The 26,755-nt window shown below is 41.5% G+C and overlaps 1 protein-coding gene across 2 annotated transcripts; it reads left to right on the top strand.

Moving 5' to 3' along the window:
* The first annotated feature begins 1,003 nt into the window (after positions 1-1,003).
* wscd1b (WSC domain containing 1b) lies at positions 1,004-25,415 on the top strand. Of its 2 annotated transcripts, none has more exons than XM_028031972.1 (9): positions 1,004-1,263; positions 3,057-3,651; positions 14,148-14,262; positions 15,249-15,433; positions 20,648-20,769; positions 22,218-22,407; positions 22,911-23,075; positions 23,164-23,364; positions 24,546-25,415. In XM_028031972.1, the coding sequence occupies exons 2-9, from the start codon at positions 3,261-3,263 to the stop codon at positions 24,896-24,898; spliced, it is 1,722 nt and encodes a 573-aa protein (XP_027887773.1). In that variant the 5' UTR covers positions 1,004-1,263; positions 3,057-3,260; the 3' UTR covers positions 24,899-25,415. The 2 variants fall into 2 exon arrangements, with proteins under 2 accessions (XP_027887773.1, XP_027887774.1); XM_028031973.1 differs by lacking the exon at positions 1,004-1,263 and adding an exon at positions 1,288-1,805.
* The last annotated feature ends 1,340 nt before the right edge of the window (positions 25,416-26,755 follow it).

Below are 26,755 nucleotides of genomic sequence, written 5' to 3'. Positions count from 1 at the left end.
TTGAGTATGTTCTCTCTGAGTGTTTTTCTAGAAGCTGTATCTGCTAATGAACCATAATTTGATTCAGGTTTGATGAACCAGTAAAGAACTAAAGCCTGCAGGACTGACTTTGGACATTAGTGCTCTAACCCACTAGCTCTCATGTTCCCCACTATTCATTCTACTTGACATCCATCCTCCCTCTAATCAACTTTTCAGTCTGCCACCACCTTGTTTCACTTGGAGGATGGTGCGTTCAAAAAGTTGGTCTATCACATACATTTCCAACAAATTATATCGACGTTTTTGGTTGACAAATGTGAAAAGTTCCAGCGGCGTCAATGTTTCTTAAAGGTGCAGTACACAAAATGAAACTGGCTAATAGATCCGTAAAGATGGTAGAGTTCCCGAATGACAGTCTCCTCAGGAAAATCTCATTAATTGTTCTGGTACAAGGCTTATTTAAATGAAATCACATTTTGAAGAAAATTCCCAGCATGACTCATGAGGGTCTAATGATTATTGTAATGGTTCCCCATGATTCTGTGGAACATCTCTATTTTTTTTATTGTTATAGTATAGTATGGTTGGACTTGAACGTCGCAGACACCTGTGAGTGCATCAGTAAGAGTCCTGTCTGTTGGGCAGGCGGCAGGTAGACGGTGCGCTGTTCTTGGTGCTGAAACGCGCTTCGAACGCAACGCGGACGTCACGCATAATAATAACTGACGGAAAATGTATGAAGCGCATTAAGTGAAGACGACCATATATGATCATAGGCCATGAATAAGGCGACCAGTCAAACGACAAAAAAAAAAACTTTATTTTGCAGGAATAAGGAGGCTCAGCAGGTTTCACGGTGGAGCTGCAGGCTGCAGGCTGCTGGACTCGGTTCTCCGGTCTGCACAGTGGAGGAGCTGTGACGCGTTTACATCACCAATGTAAATGAGCCTGAGCTCCAACAACCCCCCTTCCCACCCCCCGTCCTCCTCCTCCCTTTTCCCCTCCTGTTCCTCTTCCTCCTCCTCTTCCTCCACAGCAGACACACAAAACACACACACACTCCCTCTCGCATTCTGCCTGCCGTGGCAGCCTTTTCAGGGCGACAGAGAGCAGCGCTGGCTCGTCCGCTCTCAGAGTCCCTGTGTGTTTGTGTGTGTGTGTGTGTGAGAGAGAGAGAAAGAGATGGAGACCTTACATAACAGCGGCTGTGGGAAATACTAAACAGCCCAGCGGACCTTCACATGCAGGACAACAAAGCCGTGCGAGAGGAGCGATCGGAAGGTAAGCTGAGCCTTAATGGTGGAGGGGGAGAGAGAAAGTGACAGAGAGGGGCTTAAAATGGAAGACCTTGGCTTCTTCAACGACTGATGCGTGCTCACTCCCTCAAGTGATCTGTCTGTCCTCCTGCGCCATGTGCCATCAAACCTTAATCTAATTCTCTCTCTCTTTCTTTTTTTTTTTTCTTTTTTTTGCATGAGTTCGGTCTGTTTTATTAGCGAATTAAAACAAGAGTTGAGCACAACTTGGACATCCGGACTCGATCGTCGTGCAAACTGTTGCTTCTGTTAGGGGCTGTTATTCTCGGGAGCACCGCCGCACCCCCTCTCTCACCTCTCCTCCCTCCTCTTTCTGTCGGGAGAGCCCCGGTTGGATGTGATGTGAAGTGGATGAAGTGGATGTGAAGGACATAATGACTTGTGACGGCCACCAGCCCGACCAGCGGGGGTTCACCTCACCGCTCCCCTCCTCACAGTGCCAGGATGCACGAAACGCTGCCTGCTGCGATCACCGGTTCTGATCGAGCATCGGCGCCGCTTCTCCATGTGTGTATCTGTGTGTGTGTCGCTCATCGCATTTATATTTATCGCTGTCAGGATGAGAGTTGATCTGCGCGCTCCGTCCTTCCCCCCCCTTCATAAGCGCCCACAGCTTTTATCACTACAGGGGTTTTTATATTTTGGGGTTTTTTTTCATTGTGCGGGGAACATCACGCATATATTCTTGCAGCCATTGTAGGAAAGTGACATCTCTCACCACAGAAACGCATATTATGACGTTTCGGTGAAGGGATTTTATTTGGAAGCTGAATAATCATGGAGCACAAGTTGATTTTTTTCCCCCTTTCTATTTCAAGAACAATTGGAAAAATCTAAATCACCTGGATGTTGATACATGTGTCAACAACACTGATATACAGGGATCAGGCATAACTCTGTGACCCCTGATGGTCCACTGTGATGTCAGGTACCAATATTTGTACCATCCTTCAAGGGGATGGTTCGCTGTAACTGAGCTGAGGTTCTGTTAGCAGTAGATGACCGTTTTGTCCTCAGTCCAGCTACATCAATTTCATTTAGAATGTAACATAACCATTTGAATAAAGACGGCTTTTGATAAACATCTGCTACAGGACAATTGTCATTTTAAAAAAATATTTTACTGCTGTTCTGTGAGTTTTAAGATAAAGACGAACATAAACATTTTGGAAAAATAAGATGGATGCATTATTTTCTTTAAGGGATGCTTCTATTTGTGGAAAATTATGCAAAGAAAATGACAAAAAAAAATAGATCTAAAAGAGTATCATTGGTTCTTTTGTTGTTATTCATTTGTGAAAATGCAGTAGAGTTACTGTCTTTGGGGGGAAAAGAACTGCTTGCTTGTTTATATCAATGTTCTCTGAGACTAAAGTGGATCTCTGCCATTTTAAACCAATTCTATAGTCTCAAACATGTTATAAATGTTTATATAAAAAACATTTTATGAATATTTAATGTTTGTATGAATCTGCCATGATACTGACCAATGCAGACAAGAAACCCCAAACAGAGCTGCAGCTTTGAAAACCCAACAGTCAAAACATCAGCAACAATCATGGTTGTTGCTAAACCTGTGCAAATGCCTCTACTTGCTAAGCTTTGTGCTTCTATCATAACATTGACTTCTTGCTAATAAGGGCCTCAATAAAGAGACAGTGACTTTACCTAAAACGTTCAGAATGTTATCCTTCACGTGTGTTTTTCCCATTTTCAGTCTATCGCCCTAATTTGTGTCATTCTCTCCATCATTTTCAGGATCTTTCTGGATTCATAAATCACACCTTTTTTATTTCAACACATCCATTCTCCCACTGCTTCTGCTGCTGTTGGCAACAACATGGACCAACATAGACACACAAGCTCCAACGCTCTGCAACATTTTGGAGTCCTCCTCCGGATCTTCTCGGTCAACCATTTAATGGCCTTTGACTGAAGTGGGAGGCAGTGAACTGAGCAGGTATGGTGGTGCCCCTCAGCAAGCTGCACTGCCTCTTGAAGAGAGCCCAGATGCTGCTGCTCTGCCTGGGCATCGCCTACCTGATGGCAGGCAGCATCCTCCTCCTGCAGCGTTCCACCATCCGGGCGGCTCAGCCCAACCCCCCCAGCCTGCCGCCCCTGCTGTCTCTCGTCGCGCCTCCCGCTGCCCTTGGGACGGCGGGCATGGGCATGAGGGCGCGTTCCAGATGGGCCGTCGTTCAGGCCGTATCCAGCGGGGGAGTCAAAGCGTCGCGAACCTGGCCCGGCTCCCGCGGCCTGGGGGTCCAACACTTACACCGCCGCTGGTTTCACAGTCTGCTGCCAGAGAGTCCAGAGCAGAAAGTGCCTCTGCACAGGAGCAGCAGACACAAAGGTAAGGGGGAAGGGCGGAATATGCTGCCAGAGTTATGCCTGGAAACAGCGTATCTCCGTGTGAAAACTGTCCTTTCTGGGGTTTTTCTGGTGTGTCATTAAACGTCACTGGTTGTGTGGGCTGCTGAAAAGCTGCGGATGAACTTTGGCCAACAGGCAACAACTTAGCTGATTGAAGTTTAGCAGTAACATCACGGTCAACATCATGACACCCATCTAGCTCTGCCAATTTCAGTTGAAATCCATCCTAATAGGTTTAGGGTATTTGGTTGCATCTGATCTGAATCAAATGCTAAAAATGGAAAAGTAGAAATGCACCAATCAGAGTTTGTAATTGCCTTTTTTTAAGCACAAACATTCTAATACCAATTTTAGTTGATTCAAACCTTGACCTGGTTGCACTACCATGTGGTGTATTCCCTGGTCATCCATTCATTATCAATACTCACTTGTCCAATAAGGGTTATGGGGGGACTGGTGCCTATCTCTAAGGGTCATTGCATTGTCATAGGACAACTCCGAGACCCACATGACAAACAACTATATACACACACACACACCCACCCCAACTTGAAGCCAAGGGCAATTTGAGAGACCAGCTACCTTAGAAACACATAGAGAAAGGGTTTTGTTTTGTCTCATTCTGGTCACCGGTTCATTTCTCAGGTTCATTCCCACCTCTTGAAGGCATGAATGAGACAGACTATGTGTTTAGAGAAAATGAGTGAAGAGCTGACCCAATTTTGCTGCAGAAGCAGACATCAAGTGTTCAATGGGGGGAAAAACATATTGTCTCCAAAACGTTTAACTGACTGTCCAGCTTTACTGAATTGGCAATATGTATTGCCATTTCAGTTATTTTCTGATTCTCTTCTGTTCTTAAATCCTGCCCCGTTGTGTATGTGTGGCTTTCAGTGCCTTTGTGTGAGTCAACTCAAGCGCATTTCTTTTTTTCTTTTTTTTAATTTAAACTCAGAGAAAGAAAGCGCAGCACGTCTGCTGTCTGACATACAGCTGCAGAAGGCTGACGATCTGGGCTGGTGTTTTCACCTGTGAATTATGTATGAATAAAGGGACACATACAAGTGTTTTATATATTCGGTAATGTACCTTCTTATCTCAGATAGCCAGGAGCTGAGGAATTATACTCAGTACAATGCTCACAGAGCACTCACAGCAGATTTCATTCAACATGTATGAAAGAGATGAGCGTGACCCCAGAACAGTCAGAAGAGCCTCATTATAGATTCATGTGACATTTTACGTGTGGTGCCCCAGATCTCGTAGACGACAGAAAGAGCTCAACGGCCCTCTCAGAACCAGAGGAGGAAAAGCCTCGGCGAGCCAAAGTAATACACAGAAAAAATGGATACCAGTGAGGATTAAAGCAATAGAATCCAAGCATGTGCTCTTTGCTAAGTAGACTTAAAATATTTTGCCATGCTCTTTCAAATTTCCTCCAATCCATTACAGTGCTTATCACTGCTTGTACCATTTTGTTCAATGTTAAGAGCAAAAAGAGTTTGCTCTGGTGGAACATTTGCCTTTCTGTCTCATTCTTTAAAAGAGGCACACTTAATCCTTTCTTAAAACGGAATGTGATTGCTCAATCGCTAAGCGAGTTAATACTGATGACAAATGTTGCAGCTGGGAATTGTTTCAGTTTCAAAGGCGGCTGTCCGGCAAAGGCTCTGTTTTGGATGCATAGAGAACAGTAGAGGTGGGTGAGTCGATACAAAATATTGATAATATCGATCCCAATTTGGTATCAGAATCAAATCAATACTAGCGTGGTAAAATTGATGCTTAAGTTTCAGATTTCCTTTGGAAATGTATTTTATTGTTGTATTGCAGTTTCTCTAATATTTCTAAAAGATGTTGTTTTGATTTGCTCTCAAATGCAAGATGATTAGGTGTATTAAGGAAAAAATGCAAAACACACAAATTGGTTATGATTTTCTATTTTTTATCTCGCTGATATGTTATCAAAGTATTTTTTTTAGACATCTACCAACTTCGTACAAATTCTGTCCTGGGTTTTAACTAAACAATTCAAAGGAAAAACCACAAAACCACCTGACAGTTAGATTTCTGATGATCAAACTTCGATAATAAAAAGTATTGGTATCAGTATCGGTATTGTCAATACTGGCCCACTTTATAGCTGGTATCAGACAAATTTGATTTTTTATTTAATGTTTATTTTACCAGCATAAACACCCATTTCTTTTCAAAGGAGTCTCGCTAAGAGGCAGCAGCAAAAACATCACAAAAATTGCAATCAGTCAATACCAAACTCTGCAGTTTCGTACGCCTCTGGTGAGCAGAGAAGGAACTAATGAAGGTCTGTGGTGCCAACGGCCCTGCAAGGTTTCAGCCTGAAGCCGAGGAGCAATCATTTGTGATGTTGCAAAATAAAGTATGCAACAGCAACAAACGGTGTATTTAATCAGTTTTTCCTGGAAACTTAGAATCCGTGGCTGAGAAAATGAATTGCTTTTTTGAGAGAGATGTGACAAAGGTATGTGTGACCATCTTTTTGCAAAATAAAAATAACGGCTGGAAGCCTCAGTAAGAATAAAACACAGCATGTATAGTGAGTCAGCAACCTCACAGTCGAGGTGTTGTTTGTTAGCATAAAGTTGTTCTCTTGAAAATGTTTTCTACCCTGGTTTTTACATTTGTGTGCTCTTTCTTAATACAACACATGTACTCACATCCACTTTATATGATGAAGTTAAATCAATAACTACTCCTCCTTTGTTACTTGCAGTTTCCTCAGTCTCTAATCAAAATAAACAACGTTTTGCATATCTGTTATGTTCATTGCACCCACTTTGATCGTTTGCTACGTTCTTAGAGCTAACAGAATAAAGCTTAGAATTGTTAGTATGAAATAGGGAAGAACCATTTCTTTTCCCAATCAACTTCTTTCATTCTTTAGAAAATTTGGCAGATTAAATAATTGTACCTTGCCTTTATTGCTGGCGAAGAACAAAGCTGCTCTATTTATTGTTTTTCAGAAACATCTCCCTCTTTGTCAAGTTATTTGTGCTTAATGGATGAAAATGGTGCAGCTCTGCTCTTGTTTTATGTTGAGGGTCTGATTTTCTTTGGCTAGCTTAATTAAAATAAGTCACAGCTGCCTATTCATCATGCTGCAGACAGTGTAGCTGCTTTGTAGCTTTATAAGCCTATTGCACCCAAGTTGATTTTATAAGTCCACAATCTCAGCTAATAATTGATGATATGTTATAATTTATATTGAACACATAAAGCAATCTTTATGTTTTGCTGTTCAACAACATGTAAAGCTACTCTATGGGACATTTTTGTCACTTCTATCCACTCATGATTGCTCTAGAAGTCAATTTTTACTTTACAATATTTACTTTACTTCCACATTTCTTTTCATATGCCAACAAGTAATGTCTCCACCAAAACAGGTGTAGAAAAAGAACAAATCAGAACCAACATGACAGAGTTTCTCCGACATGCTGCCATGATAAGCGGCGCAATTCTAGATCACCTACGAAACAAATTGAAGCTCACCTTCCTAATTAAACCTTGCACACGATGTTAACATTTTCTCACCTACGGCTCCAAAAAGGCTCTTGGTCATGCTGTAAGGACACGCAGTGAGGTGAATACATGAGATAAGATTGTTTGGGACAACACTTATGAGCAGGTGTGAGCAGCAATTCATAAATCTGTCCAACTGCATTTGAATCAGCCAGTGTAGATCATGAGAAATAGATTTACAAGTCATTTGCAAACCAACATGAACTTAAAAATTGCAGACCATTTTCCATATGCTGGAGATTAAACTGTAACTTGTCTCTACCAAGTGAGCTCAGCCCTTAGGCTTACAGAGCCTGCTCTGTTTGACCCAAAATAGTAACATAGTTTTGCAAAATTAGTATTATTTATTATTATTTGGTTTGTTTTGAAGGAGACTAAAACAGCCTGAGCGCTTGAACAATTTCATTCAGTTCAGTTTATATGTATAGCGCCAAGTCACAAAAAATGTTGCCTCAAGGCACTTTACAGAAGAAAATAATAAATTCTATTACACATATATTCCAGTTGATCCTAGTCATTAAACAGTACAGTATTAATTATTCAAAATAGATTAAAACAACTTTTTTTTTTCAAATATTTATACTTAGAAGTCTAAAAGTGTCTGAAAATGTAGTGATCAAAAATCTTATGTACAGTCAAGGTAAAATGGAGGCATCGCTATGTGCAGACTACAGATCTTCCATTAGTTCTCAGTATTTCAAATGCCAATCAGGCTAAACTACAAGCAAAAACAGGAAACTACTCCCAGTTTGTTAAATATTAAGATATGTAGCTTCGGGCTCTGACAGCTAAGATTTGACGTTAAGGACGACTTGCTCGAGCTAAAACACAAAATGACAAGAATGACTTCCAGTTTTACATACGTTGTGTTGCAGCATCAAAGTTGTGTAATTAAGCTTTTCCTCACTTAGTGCTCATAATTCTCAGAGAAATAATTAGATGCAAAACCAGGAGGTTCATGAGGCACCCAGCCAAGCCTTAGCTGTCATTTAACAGCCCTCATCCATCCAACACAAATCTAGTTTTCCAAATCTCACATCTCGGGTTTCTGGACAAAAGCCCAAATGTTTGAGCCTGCATAGATTTTTCAAGTGCTGTAAAAAAAAATCCAGTTGAACCAAATTGTCCAAAAGCTTGATTTGACTCCATGACAATGACATTTAACCTAAAAATACTAGCTGAATGCCAGGTGAGGCAGTGGCATCATGTTGCAAGCTGTTTTACTTACTCCTGTTCCTCATACTTACTAGATGGAATAATGAGTAAGTTTTCTATCTTTTCAACACAGTTTACGGATATTGTATTGAGATTAAAAATCTCTTTTGCAAGACAGTCGTGGCCTAGGTCTTATGGGGATCAGCTTTGAACAGCTCTTTTCAGGTCCTGCCCAGGTCTGGGCTTTGACTGGACCGCTCCAAATCATTCACCTTGTCGTCTTCAAACAATTTCTGTGTAGCATTAGCTATAACAGTCTCATTAAAGTTTTTTTTCTGTAATTCTTTTTTTCAAAGTCAAATTATGTTGATCATGCATGATTTTTAAAAGCAGTAAAATATTCATTTTCAAAATGACATTTTCTAAAAAAAAATTTAAAAAAAGAGTAAATAAAAAAAACATTCAATGGCTAGAGATTTTACATTATTTTGAAAGATGCATGTCATGTCACATTTCTTACCAGAAACAAACTTCATTGTCGAATGAAAGTATTGTTAAAGCTAAATATGCCCAAGGTGAATAACGGTAGGCAATATATAAAACATCTGATCACAACTGTGGGCTCTTGAAGCACAGAAATGCTCCTTTCTCCTTTAGGTGGCACAGATTCAGTCTTCCTCCAAGGTCCATTAGTTGATGCTAAATGTCCAGCGTGTACAGGAGGAAACTTTGTGCCTTCCAAGGATGATTCTCAAACTATGGAACGTAAACAACGTATCAGAAGTTTAATACAGCTAAACATACACGTGTATCGCCTTCTACAGCTGTAGCAAAACAGAAACGGATATATGATCACATTTTAGCAAAGCTGTTACAAATTGTTTAGTTCTTGGGTGAGATAGCAGCTACTTAACAATAGTCTCATTCGATTTGATGACCTCTCACAGTTGGCAGAGGCATGTGTCTTTTTCCTCTGTCCTCCCATCATTAGCTCCCTCCATCCAGTCCTGCAGGGACCGACTCAGCATAGTCATCTGTCTGAGTGTTTAAAAAGGCCGAGCAATGTCAGTCCTCCATGCAGTCATTTCTATCATGTCTATGAATTCAGGCTGCTTCCCTTCATTAGCCCTGAGCCCCCTACGCCTGGGGCTTCTCCCTCACTTTGATTAAAGAACTAACCTTCCCTTCTGTGCAGCTGAAGGGGATAGAAGGGGCTCTCACCTTGGGCAATGCCTCAAAACGCTCTTCGTTCGACTGATTCTGGTAGCTCCTTCCGTTTAATGTTGTCACACAGCGCTTCCTGACGGTCTCCACTGGTACTCTCCAGGGCCCACAGGCGGCCGGTGACTCAGCTTTGCTCCAGCAGCCCCCCAGCAGAATGTGCTTTAAAGAATGTCGGGCCCTGATTGAATCACTTATTCGATACGCCGACGGTTGACAGCCAGAGATTTCACGGCCCATAGCTTCCTCCCATCTTGTCTGCAAGCCCTGCTGCATGTAGTGCATTTCCAACACATTCTAAAAGAGCAGTATTATGTATTTTCCAGGCATACAGTGACATTTCATAGCACTATCAGCCAACTTTGTTACCTTCAGTTGTTATAAAAATGCTGTATTTATCAAATATGACTTAAAAGAAATTTGATTTTGTAATTTAACGACTTGAAATTGGGCCTTTGTCTCTTTAAAAACTCCTGCTCTTTCTGAAACTCCGCCTTCAGGAAGTCATCATAACATTGCTCCTCTATTTACCCTTTAACAACGTTTTTACTAGCTGTGCACTGAGAAGTAGCAGATCAGTTCCACCAAGTGTTTGCTAATTGCTTCTGGCTAGTCTAAAGGAGCTGAGTGGGGGAGTTAAAGGGGAGTCGCTGTGCATTAAAGGCGGTGCTTGGTCCATCCAGGTGTTTTCCACAGCTGAATGGTTGCCACAGGCAATTAAAGGATTTCTCAGTTATTCATAACAGAATCAAGGCGACGCTCCAAGTATGTTGCTTTGAGAGAATAACATTATAACATGATACAAAGCTGAAAAAAGATGATTTTTACCGAATATTGCCCTTTAAATCCACCTTGAAGCATTCGGTGACAGTCTAGTCTGTGCTGAAAGAAAACTTCAACAGGAAGCCTCAGTTTCACTGAAACCCGTAAACTGTTGTTCTATGCAAGCTACATTCAGGAATTGTAATTTAAAGCAAAGAGCTCACCTGGAGGGTATGTTTCCATGCACTATTCAACAGAAACTCAATACAAATCCCTTCAGAATATACGGTTTGTGAAATAACTTTTAGCACAGAACTTAAAAATATACCAGTTGTAGTCCTCGGGGAAAAATGTAATTGAAGTCTGAAGACAAAGCAATGCATATGCTGCTCTGGTGACAGGAGCTGTTTTTTTTCTTTCTTTTTCCCAAAGAGTGCTTTTATGTGTCAGCCGAGTGGCGGATGATGCAGCAAAGATAACATCAAAGACCAAATTCAGGCGACGTTTTATACGCTGCCTTAATCTTGTCGGCGCATCGTATTAGCCTGACAAAGAGCGTTATTTGTTGCTGCTTTCTTTCTGCATGGGCAGCTTCTGTTCCAGGAAAAGTGTGCAGCTTCAAAATAATTTGAATTAAGAATAACTGGAATACTGATTACCTCTTGTCAGTCATACATGACACAGATAATGCCAGTATTAGGGCTGACAGTACATGCTGGACAGTTATTATGATTGAGTGGAAACACAAAGGCTGCATCGGCCTCACAGCTCTGCAGTGCAGCTAACTGTGTGTTTTAGAGTGTGTGACAGAGATAGGGGCTCGACTCTTAACTCAGGGGTCTGGGACTGAAGCATTTTATAGCACAGTCAGGAAACTATGTTGCCTTCAGTTGGTACAAAAATGCTGTGTGTGGAACTCTTGAAAACAAAATAACAAGCCACTTAAAATGATCAGTTTGTCTGATTTGACTTTTTATAGGTTTATGTTTGAGTAAAATGAACATTGTTCTTTTATTCTATGAACTACTGACAACACGTCTCTGAAATTCCAAGCAACAATTAAGTATTTATTTACAAAAAATTAGAAATGCTCAAAATGACAAAAAAAGATGCAGTGCTTTCAGACCTCAAATAATGCAAAGAAAAAGCAAGTTCATATTCATATAGAAACAACAACACTGATGTTTTAACTCAGGAAGAATTCAGAAATCAACATTTGGCGGAATAACCGTGAGGCTCTCAATGGGGATCAGTGCAGTGGGCTCTTCGTTTCTTCTATAGCTGTTTATCAATATTGATTTGACGCCTTGAAATTGGGCCTCTGTCTCTTTAAGAAGCTACTGCTCTTTCTGAAACTCCGCCTTCAGCCGATTATCACGTGCAATGCTCATGTGATGTGATGCAACAATGCTCCCCATCCATCCATCCATCCATCCATCCATTAATCCATTCTGTGTTTTCCTCTATCTCTTTTATCCTCTTTTATCTGCTTACATGCAGATAAAAGAGGTTTATATGGTTATATCATATAACCATGATATAACATGGTTATATCAGCTGCAGCTGATATAACCATGTTTATGTGTGACTGCTGCCACAGATTAGGCTACACTTTAGGGAGGCTACAGATGGCAGAGAAGAATAAAAGCTAAACTCGCTACAGTCTTTGCCTCACTTGGTTGCGTCCATAAGGTGAGCTAAATTTGGCCCCAGCGCTGAACAGCGAATGTAACCCTGTATCTGCTCCATTTGTATGACATGTATGGCTTGTAACATTTGATAATTTTTCGGCATTAAATCCTGTTTTTATATTTAACCAAATCTCATTATTTCTCAAGGTAATTTACACTGAGGGGTTCTGGTCGGGTCCTGAAACTGGTCAACGGACAAGGGTGATGCACAAATGTTATTAATTTTTGAAGACAAAAATGAATGAAATCCAACACAACCATCTATCCATGTATGATTGGATTGCCAAAGCAACAGGTCCAGGACACTGATCTCTCTAAAAAACATTCTGGAAGATTCTGATGTGTTTCAAGGTAACAGAGGATATAAAATTGTTGATGAAAGACTTGAGCCAAAGCTCTGAACAAGAGCAAAAGAGAATATTAAAATGAAAAATAATGTAACCACTACTGCTTCCAATAGAAACTCAGTACTGGTTCATCTGGGGTTACACACGTTATATTTAGGTTCTTTTTACTCAGAATGCACATATTAAGCTTGTTGAAATGCAGTGGCTCTGTGTAGGTTTGCTCTAGTAGAGCTTCAGTAATGAGCAAATTAAACGTGTTTCTAAACTCTCGCATTATTAGTTTCCAGCAACAACCCTGAAAATGCACAGAAGCCATCATGTATGATTTCTCATGAAAATACGATAAAGCAACTATGCCTTATTTTAGCAAGCTAATGAAAAAAACATACATTTAAGTAAAGGTTTGGAATTCATGGTACAACACACTCGATCGAAAGATAAATCCCATAATGAGTGAAAATGGAGGAGAGATGTTTCCTAATCGATGCTGCCTTCAGTCCATGTCTCTTCCTTCAGTCACACACGCTTAAAATACACAGAAATACACAGGTGTGTTTGTTCTTCAGCTCCTCACTAAGCAACACATGCAACAAGAGAACACCACCTATTAGCCCATTTATTGAGCAACCTGCTGCCTTCAGCTTTTGAACAGCAGGGGGCATTGCTGAGCAGCCAAAGCATTGAGAATTAAACCACTTTCCAACACAGCTGGAAAAAAAGAGAAATGAATAGGTGAAGTCTCACTCGTTTTCACCATTAAATCTTCCCAGGTTCTCACCTGTCTTCCTTTAAATGGAATAAGATTACCCTAAAATAAAAAGACATAAACTTTGGGACAACGGGACGTTAAAAACTGAATGATGACTCCGGTTGACTTTACAGATATCAGAGACTACAGAGATCTGGTGGACCAATTGGTGCGGGAAAAATCATCTTATCTTGAATGTGGGCAAAGCAAAGGAGATGAATCTGCAGGTGGTGGAGGCAGAGAGCGATACAAAGAGAAGCAGCAAAAACAAATGGGTCTCTAGCTACAACTGATGATGTCATGCAGGATGTGCTCCAGTGAAATATCATCTTTGCTCTTAGCATGTCATGACAGTCATAAAGCTGTCATACTGCAAGAGTCAGAGGGGTCTTCAGATTCGTTGAAAGACTGACTGCTAGTGGAGATCCTGCTTTCCGCAGGGTCAACATCCACCGAGTTTTCCACTTGGATTTGAGTAAATCAAAAAATAAAATAAAGTATTTTTGAAATTAAATTAAATATAATACAATATAATTGAGTTGAATTATATATAGAAAAGTTTTGAATGCATCTCTAATCATTTTATTCTGTGTTTACAGTACTGACGATTTCTGTATTAACCTTTTACTCCTCTTCATGTAACTGAGCTGAACTAAATGCTTGTGTCATCAACCGTCACTCGGACTCACAAGTCGGCTCTGCGGCCTTTTTGTGGTTTGGAAACCAAATCATCTGGGGATAAATCTACAAATTGTTTTAACTTATTTCAACTCAACTCAGTTCAGTTCTGCCCGGAGCATTTCTGTACTTTATAGTGGCTATTAGATTCCATTGCATGTTGAATTTAGGCTTTAGTTGTGAGGATGTGCAGGGAACCAAATGAAAATGGAGTAAAAAAGAAAACAAACACAAAACAACACCAATATACTCTGACTGCTCAGTCAGTTCCTTCTGACTGAGCTTTGTTTGCTTTTATTTTTGACCCATGCAGGAACCTACATGGGCTGCTTCCTGCATAACGCCAGCGATCGAGCCCTGGGCGGAACCATGCTTTATGACCTGCGCAAAATGACCAGCTCCCTGTGTCAGGACACCTGCTCGGAAAGGTAATCCCTGTGGAGGGGCCCACAGAGGGCCCGTTGTGTAAGGAAAGCTTTAGGATCCCTGTCTCCACCATGAATGGCCCCTGTGTTTCCAGCCAGGTGTCTGGGGGAATTTAAAAAGAAAAAAACGAGAGGGGTTGGGGATGTTGGGCCTGCGGTTCGGTCTGTTACTGTGGGAAGCCTAATGAGCCGACCACTGCGGTTAGAGAGAACATATCAGTCTTTAGAAATGCTTTTTCTGAAGCTCTGCTACTTTGACAATGAGGCGGAGTGGGGTCAGCACGCGTGGCGCCGCATGACCTTCAAACAAACCTGGAGCCACTTTCAAGGGCAAAGTCGAGTAATGACCTCTATGAGGTCATTACTCGACTAATCACATATGCGCCCCCATATGTGAGGAGGTGAGCAGGTTTTTCTAAGGGTTTGGTTTTAAGCTGCACCAGCTGAACAAATGTAATCAGTCTACCTGATTATCAGGTGTGAAAACACACATCGAGCCGGTCGTCACGTTTCTGCCAACCAACCCGGAGTCCGCAAAGGGAGCGGTCAGGCTGTGTGTACCTGAGCGGGCCAATTACAGAGATGAACTAAAGTAAAAAAAAAAATGGCAAGGCAATTTACGAGGAAGCTTTAAAGGAAGCAGATGAAAAGGTCAGTTTTCATGAGGGCTCTGCTTTCCCAAAGAGGAAGGATGAAAGTAGACCAAGGAGGATGAGTCACGGGCCGCAGATCAGAGGTGACTGCAGCTCATGCAGAAGAGGACATTACGCAGTCAGATGAGAACATGAGCAGAAACACTGACAACCATGTCAGGGGATGTGATATATTTATTACAGGGACGTCTGAATTAAATGATAAGTGTGAAATCTTACCTAATGTTCTCCTGCGGGATGACTTAGCCTGAGGGGAAGAGTCTGAGGTTATGAAATGCCTTTGGCTAGGGAAATAACTGTGCTTTCGTGTGTGTGTGTGTGTGTGTGTGTGATTAGTGGATACCAGTTTGCAGGCCTGGAATACGGCGCTGAATGTCACTGTGGGAACCGGATCAGCAGCCCGCAGGCTCCGGAGGAGGACTGCAGCCTGGTGTGCCGGGGCGAGAGGGGGTCTCCCTGTGGCGGCGTGGGCCGTCTCTCCATTTACAAGGTGGAGGAGCAGCTGCCAGGTCACAGAAAATGTGAGTCCACTCCCCTCAGGGAGCACAGCGCTCTGCTATTAATGCGGGCGAGAGCAGCAATAACAGGACCAGCTCCATTCTGAAGCTATAGGAAGGGATGCAAGCTGTTGACATGGAAACATATGCAGCACATCTGGTCTGAGAAATTCTGTTGGCTAGCAATTCCTCAGACATGCACAGCACAATATCTTGATTTTATTTCTCTATTTGTGTCTATTGAGTCTCATATATTTATTGCAATCCTCATATTTCAAACTGTGTTAGTTTAAAATATATATTCTTCCATGCATGTTTGAGAAATTATTTCCTCCTGAGCACCTAATTCATACAAACCAGAACTGAATCTATAAACCTTTTCTGATTTGGAGATGTTTGGAATCATTTTCCTGTTGTTCTACCCCATGATTACCAATTTCCAGTTCTTCAGCAGTTCTTGCATTTGAAGGAGAATCAAGCCCACAGCATCACAGGTTCTCCACCATGCTCCATAGTGTGCCATAGCAGACAGTTCCAGTCCCAGTAGAAGACTACAAGATGGTAAAATAGGTGAATAGATCCTGGAACTAAACTTTTAAACATTTAAATTTGCCAGTTGTTGCACCACCAGTGATTTTGTCATGTATTCTTTTAAGCAATATGTTATATTTTCCCACACTAAGTTAATGTACGCACATTAATTGTTGGATTTCTTTCTGAATTTCTCAGTATGACATTATGCTGCTGCTGCAGTAAAGGAGGAATTTATTTTACGGCTTTCAGACATCTTTACCAGTGGGGCCAAGAAATTGGTGTGTGTGTGCAGGCGTGTGCGTGTGTGCGCTCTTTTTCAATTTTAATGTGTGTGTTTTTGATGTAGAGCTGGCACCATGACACAGGGTTTTGACGTCATGATGATTTTGTTTGTAGGGATTAAATCTGATTTAATTTCCCTGAGTTATGTCACACTGTTGCACAGGCAGCCAAGCATAAAAACCGATAATCTGACCTGGCATTTAAGCACGTGTTAAAGTCTTAGAGTGTGAGGGCTTAACTCAGTATATGCCACTATCTGCACAATAATTAGCAATTTTACAACATCAAACACAGTTTGAAGTCAGCAATCATAACAAAAGGGAAATATCGTAGCTACAGACTCAAAGAAAGACTATTTTTCTCAAAGAACACAGTCATAGCTGTGATTAAGTTGAAACTGTTAAAAAATATATTTGCATTTTGCAATTTAGATTAAAAAGAACCTTTGCCTGTAAATATGCTCTACCCAAAATTGATCAAGTAGCAGAGTTTTAGCATGTTTTGGTTCAAATTCTGTAAAAATAAATAAGAAAAAGGGGGGGAAAAGCATCTATAAAGTCCAATGAGACATTTGCCACAGAAACTAGATCAAAAATACTTTTAAATACTAAGATTTTGTGTTTTTGCAGTAAAGTCTTCATTGTAGTGTTTTACGACCGAATGGAAGATACAAATTTTGAAACAATGGATGTTAATTTGCAAGCCACACTAAAAAGATTTGTATTACAGCACAAAAAACCGAGTGACGATACTGTGAGCCGATAAGGATGGTCAAAAGCTGTCTGTAGAAGAGCTGGGACGCTCAAAACATACCTGCCTTCTGCAGCTTAAAATCATAATCTTTTAAAACATATATATTTTCAATCTGTTTTTCTAACATCCCAGCCTGCACTGAGGCTGAAAATGTCCGCATTAAAAAAATTTTTTTTACCCTGGCGGATAGGTGACAGGACCCTCCATCACTGCTCTGACAGTCATTATATGTGTCTGACGCACACCTGGGAGAGCCACATTCCAGAAAGCTCTCCGTATTAGTGAGACGGCCGTCGGGGAGCTGTCATCAGCCCTCTCAGCTGCGGCTACAAATGCAGAAAGCATCAAGCTGCTGCCGTCTCTTTCCGAGCCACATTTGTAAGCGCGGTCATTGTAAATGCTAACTGCTTTTTCACAGTGATGTTCAAGAAACGCACCGAAAACCTAAAAGTAAGACATCTGCGTGTGTGGCGCAGCCTGAGGACAAGATTAGAAATGGTCTGAGGTTCAAGTTTTTAAACCAACATTCTGTTTATTCGGGTGAGCCGCTGCTGATGATTTCTGTTTGCAGATAAATGAAAACAAATAGCTTGGCTCCCATCATTAGGCTTTCAAGTCATTTCTTCTTGTACCATTTACTTAAAAACAACATATGTAATAGTACAGACCAAAAGTTTGGACAGACCTTTTAATTCAATGAGTTTCCTTTATTTTCATGACTATTGACATTGTAGATTCACACTGAAGGCATCAAATCTATGAATAACACATGTGGAAATATGCACTAAACAAAAAAGTGTAAAACAACTGAAAATATCCCTTATATTCTAGTTTCTTCAAAGTAGCAACCTTTTGCTGTGATTACTGCTTTGCACACACTCTGCATTTTCTTGATGAGCTTCAAGAGGTAGTCACCTGAAATGGTTTTCACTTCATAGGTGTGCCCTGTCAGGTTAATAAGTGGGATTTCTTGCCTTATAAATAGTCATGAAAATAAAGAAAACCCATTGAATTAGAAAGGTGTGTCCAAACTTTTGGTCTGTACTGTATTTAAAAATAAAATAAAACAAATTGCAAAACGGTGTTTGTCTCCCAGAGACTGGCAACTTCCCATGGATGAATAAAGAAGTCTTTCAAACTGACTTCATGCTATCTGAGTTGCATGTTCACTCAACAAAATGACTCTGCCTTTATTTCAGCTCAGTTCAAAGTTTATTTTTGAAGGGGCTTGCTGTGGTGGCGTAGGGGGTAGTGCGACCCATGCTTGGAAGCCTTGAGTCCTGCCGTCATGGGTTTAACTCCCAGACCCGGCGACATTTGCCGCATGTCTTCCTTCCCCCTTTCCTGTCAGCCTATTTTCAAAAGATAAGGGACACTAGAGCCCACAAAAAGACCCCCTGGTGGGGTACTATATATATATAAATGTATATATATAAAAAAACGTTTATTATTGAAGCACATTAACAACAAACTCAGCAAATCAAAGTTCTTCACGGCATCACAGATAGAAACAGGTTTATGAGAAAAATAAGTTTTGATAATGAAATCGTCAATAAAACAACAAAGTGACAACCGAGATGTTCTCCTTTTTCACTTTCATTTCAGTTACAGCGGATTCTCAATACCATTATAAAGTACAACATTTATGTTGAAGCCCATTTTGAACGCTCTGTAAACGATGCAGGTAAAACTCTACACTGTAAAACATTTGAAGATGATTTAACTTGAAAATGAAGGTTCACCCGCTGCCAGTGCAAGTAAAGTCAACTAGAAATTTGTTTTGGTTTTAATTCAGAATTAAAGTTCAATTTGATTTAACATCAACAGAGGAGTTGTCTAAACATTTTGTTTGTTTGTTTGTTTTTTTTAGCTCCCATGACTGATAAATCTTGAATTAAGAGTTGTATTAACACTGCAACTTAAGACAAATAATTATTTCACATTGTGCAAGTAAACTATCCTCACCTAGTTAAAAAAGCACATATTTCCATATTATTTTTGCAGTATCAAGTTAATATAAATGAAGTTAAAAGAAATGATGGCACAGACAAAATCTCTGATGAAACATTAAAAAAAACTCACTGAATGCAGCTCAGAAATCAGAAGTCAAGCAATATGTGAAGAGTTTATCCTCAACCATTGCAAACTGATTATTGTTTTAAATGAATATTCACTGTCATTGAACACAAGAGCCCTGTAACACACTTCCATCTCGCTCACGTTGCAACACAAGATAGAAAAATCTGCTGCTAAGCACCCTGGGAAATAGTTCCCACCCCTGCTTTTTTCTTCTTTCAGTTTTTTTAAGCGCTAACTTAAAAAACCTCGTTTACTCAACTCTTGGAAATATGACAAAGCTAATAAAACGTGCTGTACGTTTATGTTTCCGAAACTCACACATTTAAGTTCAAAATCTAAACTTTGCAAGTTGTGTTTGACTTAAACAGAAGTTGGTAGACGCAAATAAATGTGGCACAAATGTTTCACAGGGAGCACAAAGACGCTATGAATAGAGAAGATGCTCTACGGAGGCAGGTACAGATAAATAAAGGGTTCTAGTTTCACTGGCAGATTATTTCACATATAACACGGGAAAAATAGCTTGTTATAAATAAAACAATCTGCCGGTGGAACTAGCAGATTGACTTAAAACAATTAAGGAATCACTGGCTTAAAACAGGCTCTTATGTATCGCTGAAAAGTTACCAGTATGGTAGTTTTGTCTCATTTCAAGTGTACCGAGATATTTGGACTAGAAACCAGACCAAAAAAAAATATTTGGTAAGATTTTGTGTGTATGTTTTTTTTTGTTGCTTTTTTGCAGTGCATCCATCCTGCCACCATCTTTGAGGAGCTAACCTGTTCACCACAGCATGATACTGCCATCACCGTTTTTCATGGTAGAGATGATTTGCTCAGAAGCATCTCTACCATTATTATTTATACCAGAATGGTGTATTATTTATTTATTTATTTTTCATTTTCATGGAATATGTTTCTTCTATGAAGGCTCAAAACGTCAATATTGAGCCTTTTTATCATTTTAAAGAGTATGTAGTTTTTCTTCCTCTTCATGATTGTTTGGTACTTTATCCTTTTTACGTATAAAAAAAAGCATAAAGGACATAGAACAAAACATCCAATATGAATCTTTTATCATATTGGATGATAAAAGTAGTAAAAACCTTCATGTTTTTACTACGGATATAATCGTAGTAAAAACATGAAGGTTTGTGGAGGTTTATTGTGAGAAAATAGGGAAGAGTTTTTGAGGTGTGTGCTACTTCATGCCCCATGATTTAATCTTGCAATATTAGTTCCATAAAGACGTGCACTTCCTTCCTGACCCGGGCAAGGGCAACCGCTGTAAATAATCATAATCATAAACAGCGTTAGCATTTCCAATCGGAAGCTTCATTCTCTCCGGAGATCAGCAGCCGAGCTGTGAATGTGTTACACAGTCTGCAGAGATTCAGCCGACAGATTAGAGTCTCCACTTCTTGTTTCTGAACGTCTACTCATGGAATCTTGTCAGAGCGAGAGAAAAAAAACCCAACAAATTACCCTGTGAAGAGAAATTTCTATTTCAGCTTGTTGTTATTCAGCAACTCGTACACACAGCTATTCATTCCCTCCCCCCTCTTGTCGTGTGTTTCTGCTTCCCTCCAGTCAGAAACGTTCACCACCGCGGCTGCTTCAAGCTGACGAACAGCACCGTCGGCGCCTTCCCGATCCACTCCGTTCAGCCCAACCTCACCACTCAGTCCTGCATCGAGACGTGCACCGATAAGGTTGGCTTCCCTGCTCAGAAAGAGGGATAGGCTTGATGATTAATTTAGCGCACCCAGCAGTGGAACAGAGGCCGGCTCAGAGGGCTGCCGGATCACATGTGGGAGAACACGGCTCTTTGAATTCTGCTGAATATTAAAGCTTTAATGTGCTTTTAATGAGAATTCTCGGAGTTCTGCTCTAAAGGCTTAGCGGCTGCAGCTCTGCTGAAAAAAAAGGGGGAGAGGGTAGGGGGAGAGAAAAGCAGCATGCTGTTGACAGCAACGTGATTAATTCTCGTCGCATAGTCTGAGTGCAGGCATGCATAACCGGAGTGAGAAGAAGATCCCCGCAGCATCTCCGAGCCCCGGCACTGGAAGTTCTCACCTTCTGGAGCTGGAAGAGTGAGAAAACGTCACGAGGAAAAATGAAGGGTGGATTGGAGATGTGATGAAACCGACTGGAACAGAAAGAGTCAGAGGACACAGCGTGGGGAATTCAGTGCCTCGTATAAATAGCGTCTCACTTTTTTACCAAATATCTGTTTGGGTGTCAACCAGCTGTAAACATTATTCCATGCAGCGTCGGTCACGCTCTGATTAGATGGAGAATATCAGCATCCAAATTTTGCCAAAGATGTTCTTTTGGATTTAGCTGTAGACTTTGATTGGGCCGTTCCAACAAATAAATCTGACCCTGTTGCTAGTTAAGCCTCCTGTCTGCTATTCTATGTTGAGCTCTCTCCATCCTCCAATCAGCTGCCAGCATCCCTACTGAACAAAAGCTTCATTCTGCCATCATGTTTCACTGTGATGATGGAGTTGTTGAGGTGATGTGCCACACAAAGAATCCTGTTTTTTGACGAACAAATTCAGCATCTGACCTCCGCTGTGGATCTCTGCTGCTAATCCAGAGTGACCAGATTATTGCTCTCTTTGACCGACCTGTCGGTTCAGGTGGCTGCGCTTTGGTAGGTTGAGATATTGCTTTCAAACCCAACTCTGCTTAACGTTTCTCCACCGCTCCCTACTACTATACAGAAGTATGTGGGAATTTGCAGTTTGTGTTTGTTGCCTATTGAGCAACGTGCGTTTATGATTTTACTGTGATGTTTTTATTGACTTTCATTGTTTGTAGTGTAAATTATAAATGCTGCTTTGCTTAGCGTACAATGTCCAAGACAAATTTTCCCTTGGGGACAATAAATTACACATCTATCTATCGATCAATCGATCGATCGCCTTTATACCAGTTTAAAGTCATTCGCTTCTCTGGGCCTCCAGGCAGGTTCAGTTCAAATCCAAGCCGTACTTTTCAGATTTTCAACTGTAAAAATGTTTAAATGTTTGTTTATTTTTCATCCACTCTCACAACATTAAAAAAAGCCTGTAACATGACAGAATGTGGGAGAGAAAAAAATCATCAAGGTTTAAAAATTTGACAAGTCATTTGTAATTGTGAATGTTTTCAGGAGCTCCCCCTGGCTGTGTTTAAGAGACCCCACTGTTTCTGCACGTGGACGTCGTCTCTCTTCAACATCAACCAGCAGGCGGACAAGCAGCAGTGCGCCGACAGCGGCGCCCTGAACCGCACGGCAACATCCGGGTCCATGGCACCGCCAGAGAGCGGCCACTACCAGGTGTATCACACTCCCGTCCTCGGTGAGAATCTCTCTTCCACACATGTCGGGCAGCTGTAGGTGAGCAGAGAAAGAAACTAAAACGTTCCTGCAGCGTAATAAATAGCCGAATGTTTTCTGGCCCCAGCCGTCTGCGTCGTCAGGGCTTTTTGCTAATCACGCCGCTCAGTGAAAGCTTAACACTCTGTTTTATCTGAGGAGAATAGCCTGTGATAAAAGCAGTCCATACCATGACACTGTGTCTGAACCCTGTGTTGGTTTCTCTGGGGAACGCCACTTAGTGAATGACAGAGTAGGAAATTGCACTTGAAAGCCCCTTTTCCCTCTCCATATTTCCTGAAATCTCGACTCGGATCCATTTCAGAGCTCTCACAGTCACGCTGCAGTTAGTGTCACACCAGCTTTTGTGTCTAAGTTGTCCTGGAAATGACTCCATTTTGGGCTCTCAGCTTCCTCAATGACGCTCATCTGCTGGGAACACAGCTGACAGTTCGCAGAATAAAAGAAAATAACGTTTTCTTGCAGATTCCAGGTGCAAAGAGAGAATGTTTCTGCCTCAGAGATCCTCCTCCCTGGTGGCGCTCTCCAGTTTTCCGGGCGCGGGCAACACCTGGGTCCGACACCTGATTGAACTCGTGACCGGCTACTACACCGGCAGCTTCTATTTCGATGGCAGTCTCTACAACAGAGGTAGGAAAGAGCGCGGCTGAGGGAAACCGCGCGGCTGAAATGTTTCTCAGTCACATTTTGTCTGATCGATTTTCTTCTCCGGTCCCAGGCTTCAAAGGGGAGAAGGATTACTGGAAGAGCGGCCGCAGCATCTGTGTGAAGACGCACGAAAGTGGCCAGAAAGAAATCGAGATGTTCGATTCTGCAATCTTGCTGATTCGAAATCCTTACCGCTCTCTAATAGCTGAATTCAACCGCAAGTGTGCCGGACATCTGGGCCACGCCACCGAGGCGCAGTGGGACAGCAAAGGTAACGGTGTGCCTCAAGGTCGAGTGCTTTACGGCTCTGCTGAAGGATTCTATTGTCACGCATTCGCTTTATTTACAGTGAGGCAAGCTTTCACGGTCACACACACACACACACCCCATTTTGTTACCTTCTTAAGACCACCAAAAAACACCACCCTTTCTAGACATGATATGTATGAAAAGCTGTTCTAAAATAGAAAACAAATCCTTTTTTTTTACTATTACTAAAAAGGTTTGTCACTACAATAGCCTGCTAGAGAAATCAGTATATTATTTGGTTTACACTATTAGTTTACTTTTAATAAAAAGGTGGAAACGATTTCACAGTCACACACGTCTTCTCTGAAGGGTACTTTGCTCAGAAGGTCAAGGACTTTGCTTTCTCAAAGAGTTCAAACTGAAGGTTTCTTCATCGTGTGAAACAGAAAGTCCTCCTCAGCAATATTTCAGAAGTGCACAGACATTCAGAACCACTGAACACGGACCAACTACACACAACCGGTGTGCAGGAGCGGGCTGGACAGGTCAAAATTTGTCAGATAAAACAGCTAAAGCTAAACTGATGAGTTTGGGACTTCAAATATTTTCATTTTCCTGTCTGTCTTAAACTATAGAACAATAAACAACTTATGTTTTAAGAACTTTTATCAGCAGGTCTTAAAATGAACTTATGAACCAAGTCCTGAATGATGTTGGCTCATTCTAGTCTGCTTAGTGCTTTCAGTTTACGCTTTGAAATCTCACAGCAGTCTTCTGCATGACCTGAGCCATGAGTGTGTGTGTGCATGGTTGACATTCATATTATTCTCCGCCTGCTAGGCTGAATCATTTTTATCTTTATAGACCGTTTAGTCCCCAAAAAAAAGAGTTGAAATTGATATTAGGAGGAGTGATGATTTAATAACATGGTTGCTATTGATTAAAGTATTTTTGTGCATTAGCCAGCTTGTGTTCTGCTTCCTTTCTGCCTCTTCAAACAAACTGAAACTCAAACACACACCCACTTAGTTCTGTCCACTCTCCAGGATAATGGATAATTATCAAAGTCTGGATAATCACCAGACTTTGAGCTGTTTGTCTTTAAACATTAATGTAAGAAGATCTTTTTGATGAAGGCACATTAAAATATAATCTAGTAATTACCAGGAAATAACCATCTATCCTCTCTGCTTCTATCTGCAGAGTGGCCAGAATTTGTCTCCAGCTACGCCCCCTGGTGGGCCTCCCACGCTCTGAGCTGGCTGAAGTTTGGACAGCGCCTCCTGGTGGTGCACTACGAGGAGCTGCAGAGAGCCCTGTTCCCCCAGCTGCGACTGGTCGCTGCTTTTCTAAACGTCTCCATCACCGAGGAGAGGCTACTGTGCGCGCAGAGCAACCAGGACGGACACTTCAAGCGTCCCGGGGCCCAGAGGCCCTCCTTTGACCCGTTCACTCCTGACATGAGGCGCATGATCGACTCCTTCATTCTCACGGTTGACCAGGCGCTTCAGAGCAGGAACTTTAGTGGTCTTCCACAGGAGTACCTCCCCAGATGATGGTGGGTAGACTCTGGAATGACTACGTCACACTTGGTCTGAGGGGACGAAGGTTTGCAGCTCGTTCTCAGCAGGAAGCAGGACTGGATCGGCTGATGAAAGTGGACCGAGTGACTCTTTGACAAGCCGGGTCACAAAACAAAACAAACAAAAAAACATGACAGCTCACTGAGAAATCCAACGGAGAGTAGTTGTTGAAAAGTACAAGGCCTTGGCCTTTTCACTCGAGAGAAGATTCGACATGAACTGTTGACCTGAAGAAGGGTCAGGGTAAGCATTGTTCCCCACTGCCAGACTATGGATGTGCTCATGCAGGTTCAGCCCACATCCCCGCATTCGCCAGCATATACAGATATACTAACACACAAACAGACAGAAAGACTGAATTTCCAGACAGAGGAAAATGCCTCAGAAATGCCACATGTGATTGTACAGACTCTCTGAGGGAGACGAGATCGGCCGATCACAAACTGTGAATTTCTATGGAGATGTGATGTCATTAAAGATCTGAAGCGAGCGCGACTGTGTACGCTGGCATGTTTTAATCTAACAATGCGACTAGGGAAGTTGCCGCTTTATTTGCAGCTGCCACTTCTGATGTTGAAGCTGATAGTAGGAAGGTTTTGTCCACAGAACACAAAATATAACCACAAAGAAAGAAAACAGCACTGTTCACTGTAGAATCCTCTACTATTGTGGAATATATCGTGGGATGACAGTGCCACCTGCTGGCTGTGAGGTACTGCAACGGTAGAGGTATTCTTCCAAAAAATAAAATGTAGTTAAATTAAAGGCATAAAGGGACTAAGCAAATCCAAATTTCTGCATAATACTTTTGGCATATTTGGGCTGATTAGGGAGCCAACAAATATAGAGCTTAACAGTTACAAACTAGCTCCATTCAGTCTGCAAACTGTGCACTGTCAGGAAAATGAATTATTAAAACGAGCTAAAACATTTGAAAGGTTGCTCAGGGATGACATGTTGCATTTCTGGCTGTAGTTTTATTTACTCGCTACATAATGAACACAACCATTCACTAACTCCCACAGAGCAGAGCCAAAAGCACCACTAGGAGATTAAAAATCCTCCATTGTTCAGAATGGAAACCTACAATGTTAGTGAATATAAAGAACATCTGTGGGCCACACATCCATAATGTTCCGCCACATCCCACAGGTGCTCTGTTGGATGAAATCTGATTGGTTGAGGCTGTTGAAGTACCTTGAACTCATTGAAAGCAGATGGAGAAGATTTATCCTGTGTGACATGGTCCATTATCCTGCTGGAAGTTGGCATCAGAAGTAGTGGGGAGCTGGAACTGAAGATAAATCCGAATTGAGGCTCTTCAGACCGCGCTGTATTCTCCCAATCTGTTAGCCGAGGCTCACCAAACCTGGACCTTAAGATGGATGGAGCTAAATATCCGACAGTCCTGGAAGGAAACCTGCTAGAGGCTGCAGAAGACTTGAGACTGTAGTGGAGCTTCACCTTGCAGCAGGACAACGAGGACAACCACCTTAAACATACCATCAGAGAGCATAAAGGTGGAATAACAGCAAACTGCAGAATTGGAGAGCAGTAGGAGAATGTAACAGGAGGAGAAGTTCTCAATTTGTCCTCCAGAAGCATAAGCCTATAGCAGCATGACCACAGAAATAGCTCAGGATAGCCTAAGCCAGCTTGATCAATAAGGAAAGTTTTAAGCCTAATTCTGCCTTGTGGATGAAAACTGGGAGCTAAAATGTGAGAAGTACGATCTCTCTTTTTCCTTACAACATTTGTTTCATTACTTGGAATCAGCTGAAGGTTTTAAGCTGCACGTTATGGACGTCTTGGAGAAGAATTACGGTAGTC

This window comes from Xiphophorus couchianus, chromosome 11 (genome assembly GCF_001444195.1).
Source record: "Xiphophorus couchianus chromosome 11, X_couchianus-1.0, whole genome shotgun sequence".
NCBI lineage: Eukaryota > Metazoa > Chordata > Actinopteri > Cyprinodontiformes > Poeciliidae > Xiphophorus > Xiphophorus couchianus.
This window is presented reverse-complemented; position numbering and strand designations above follow the sequence as displayed.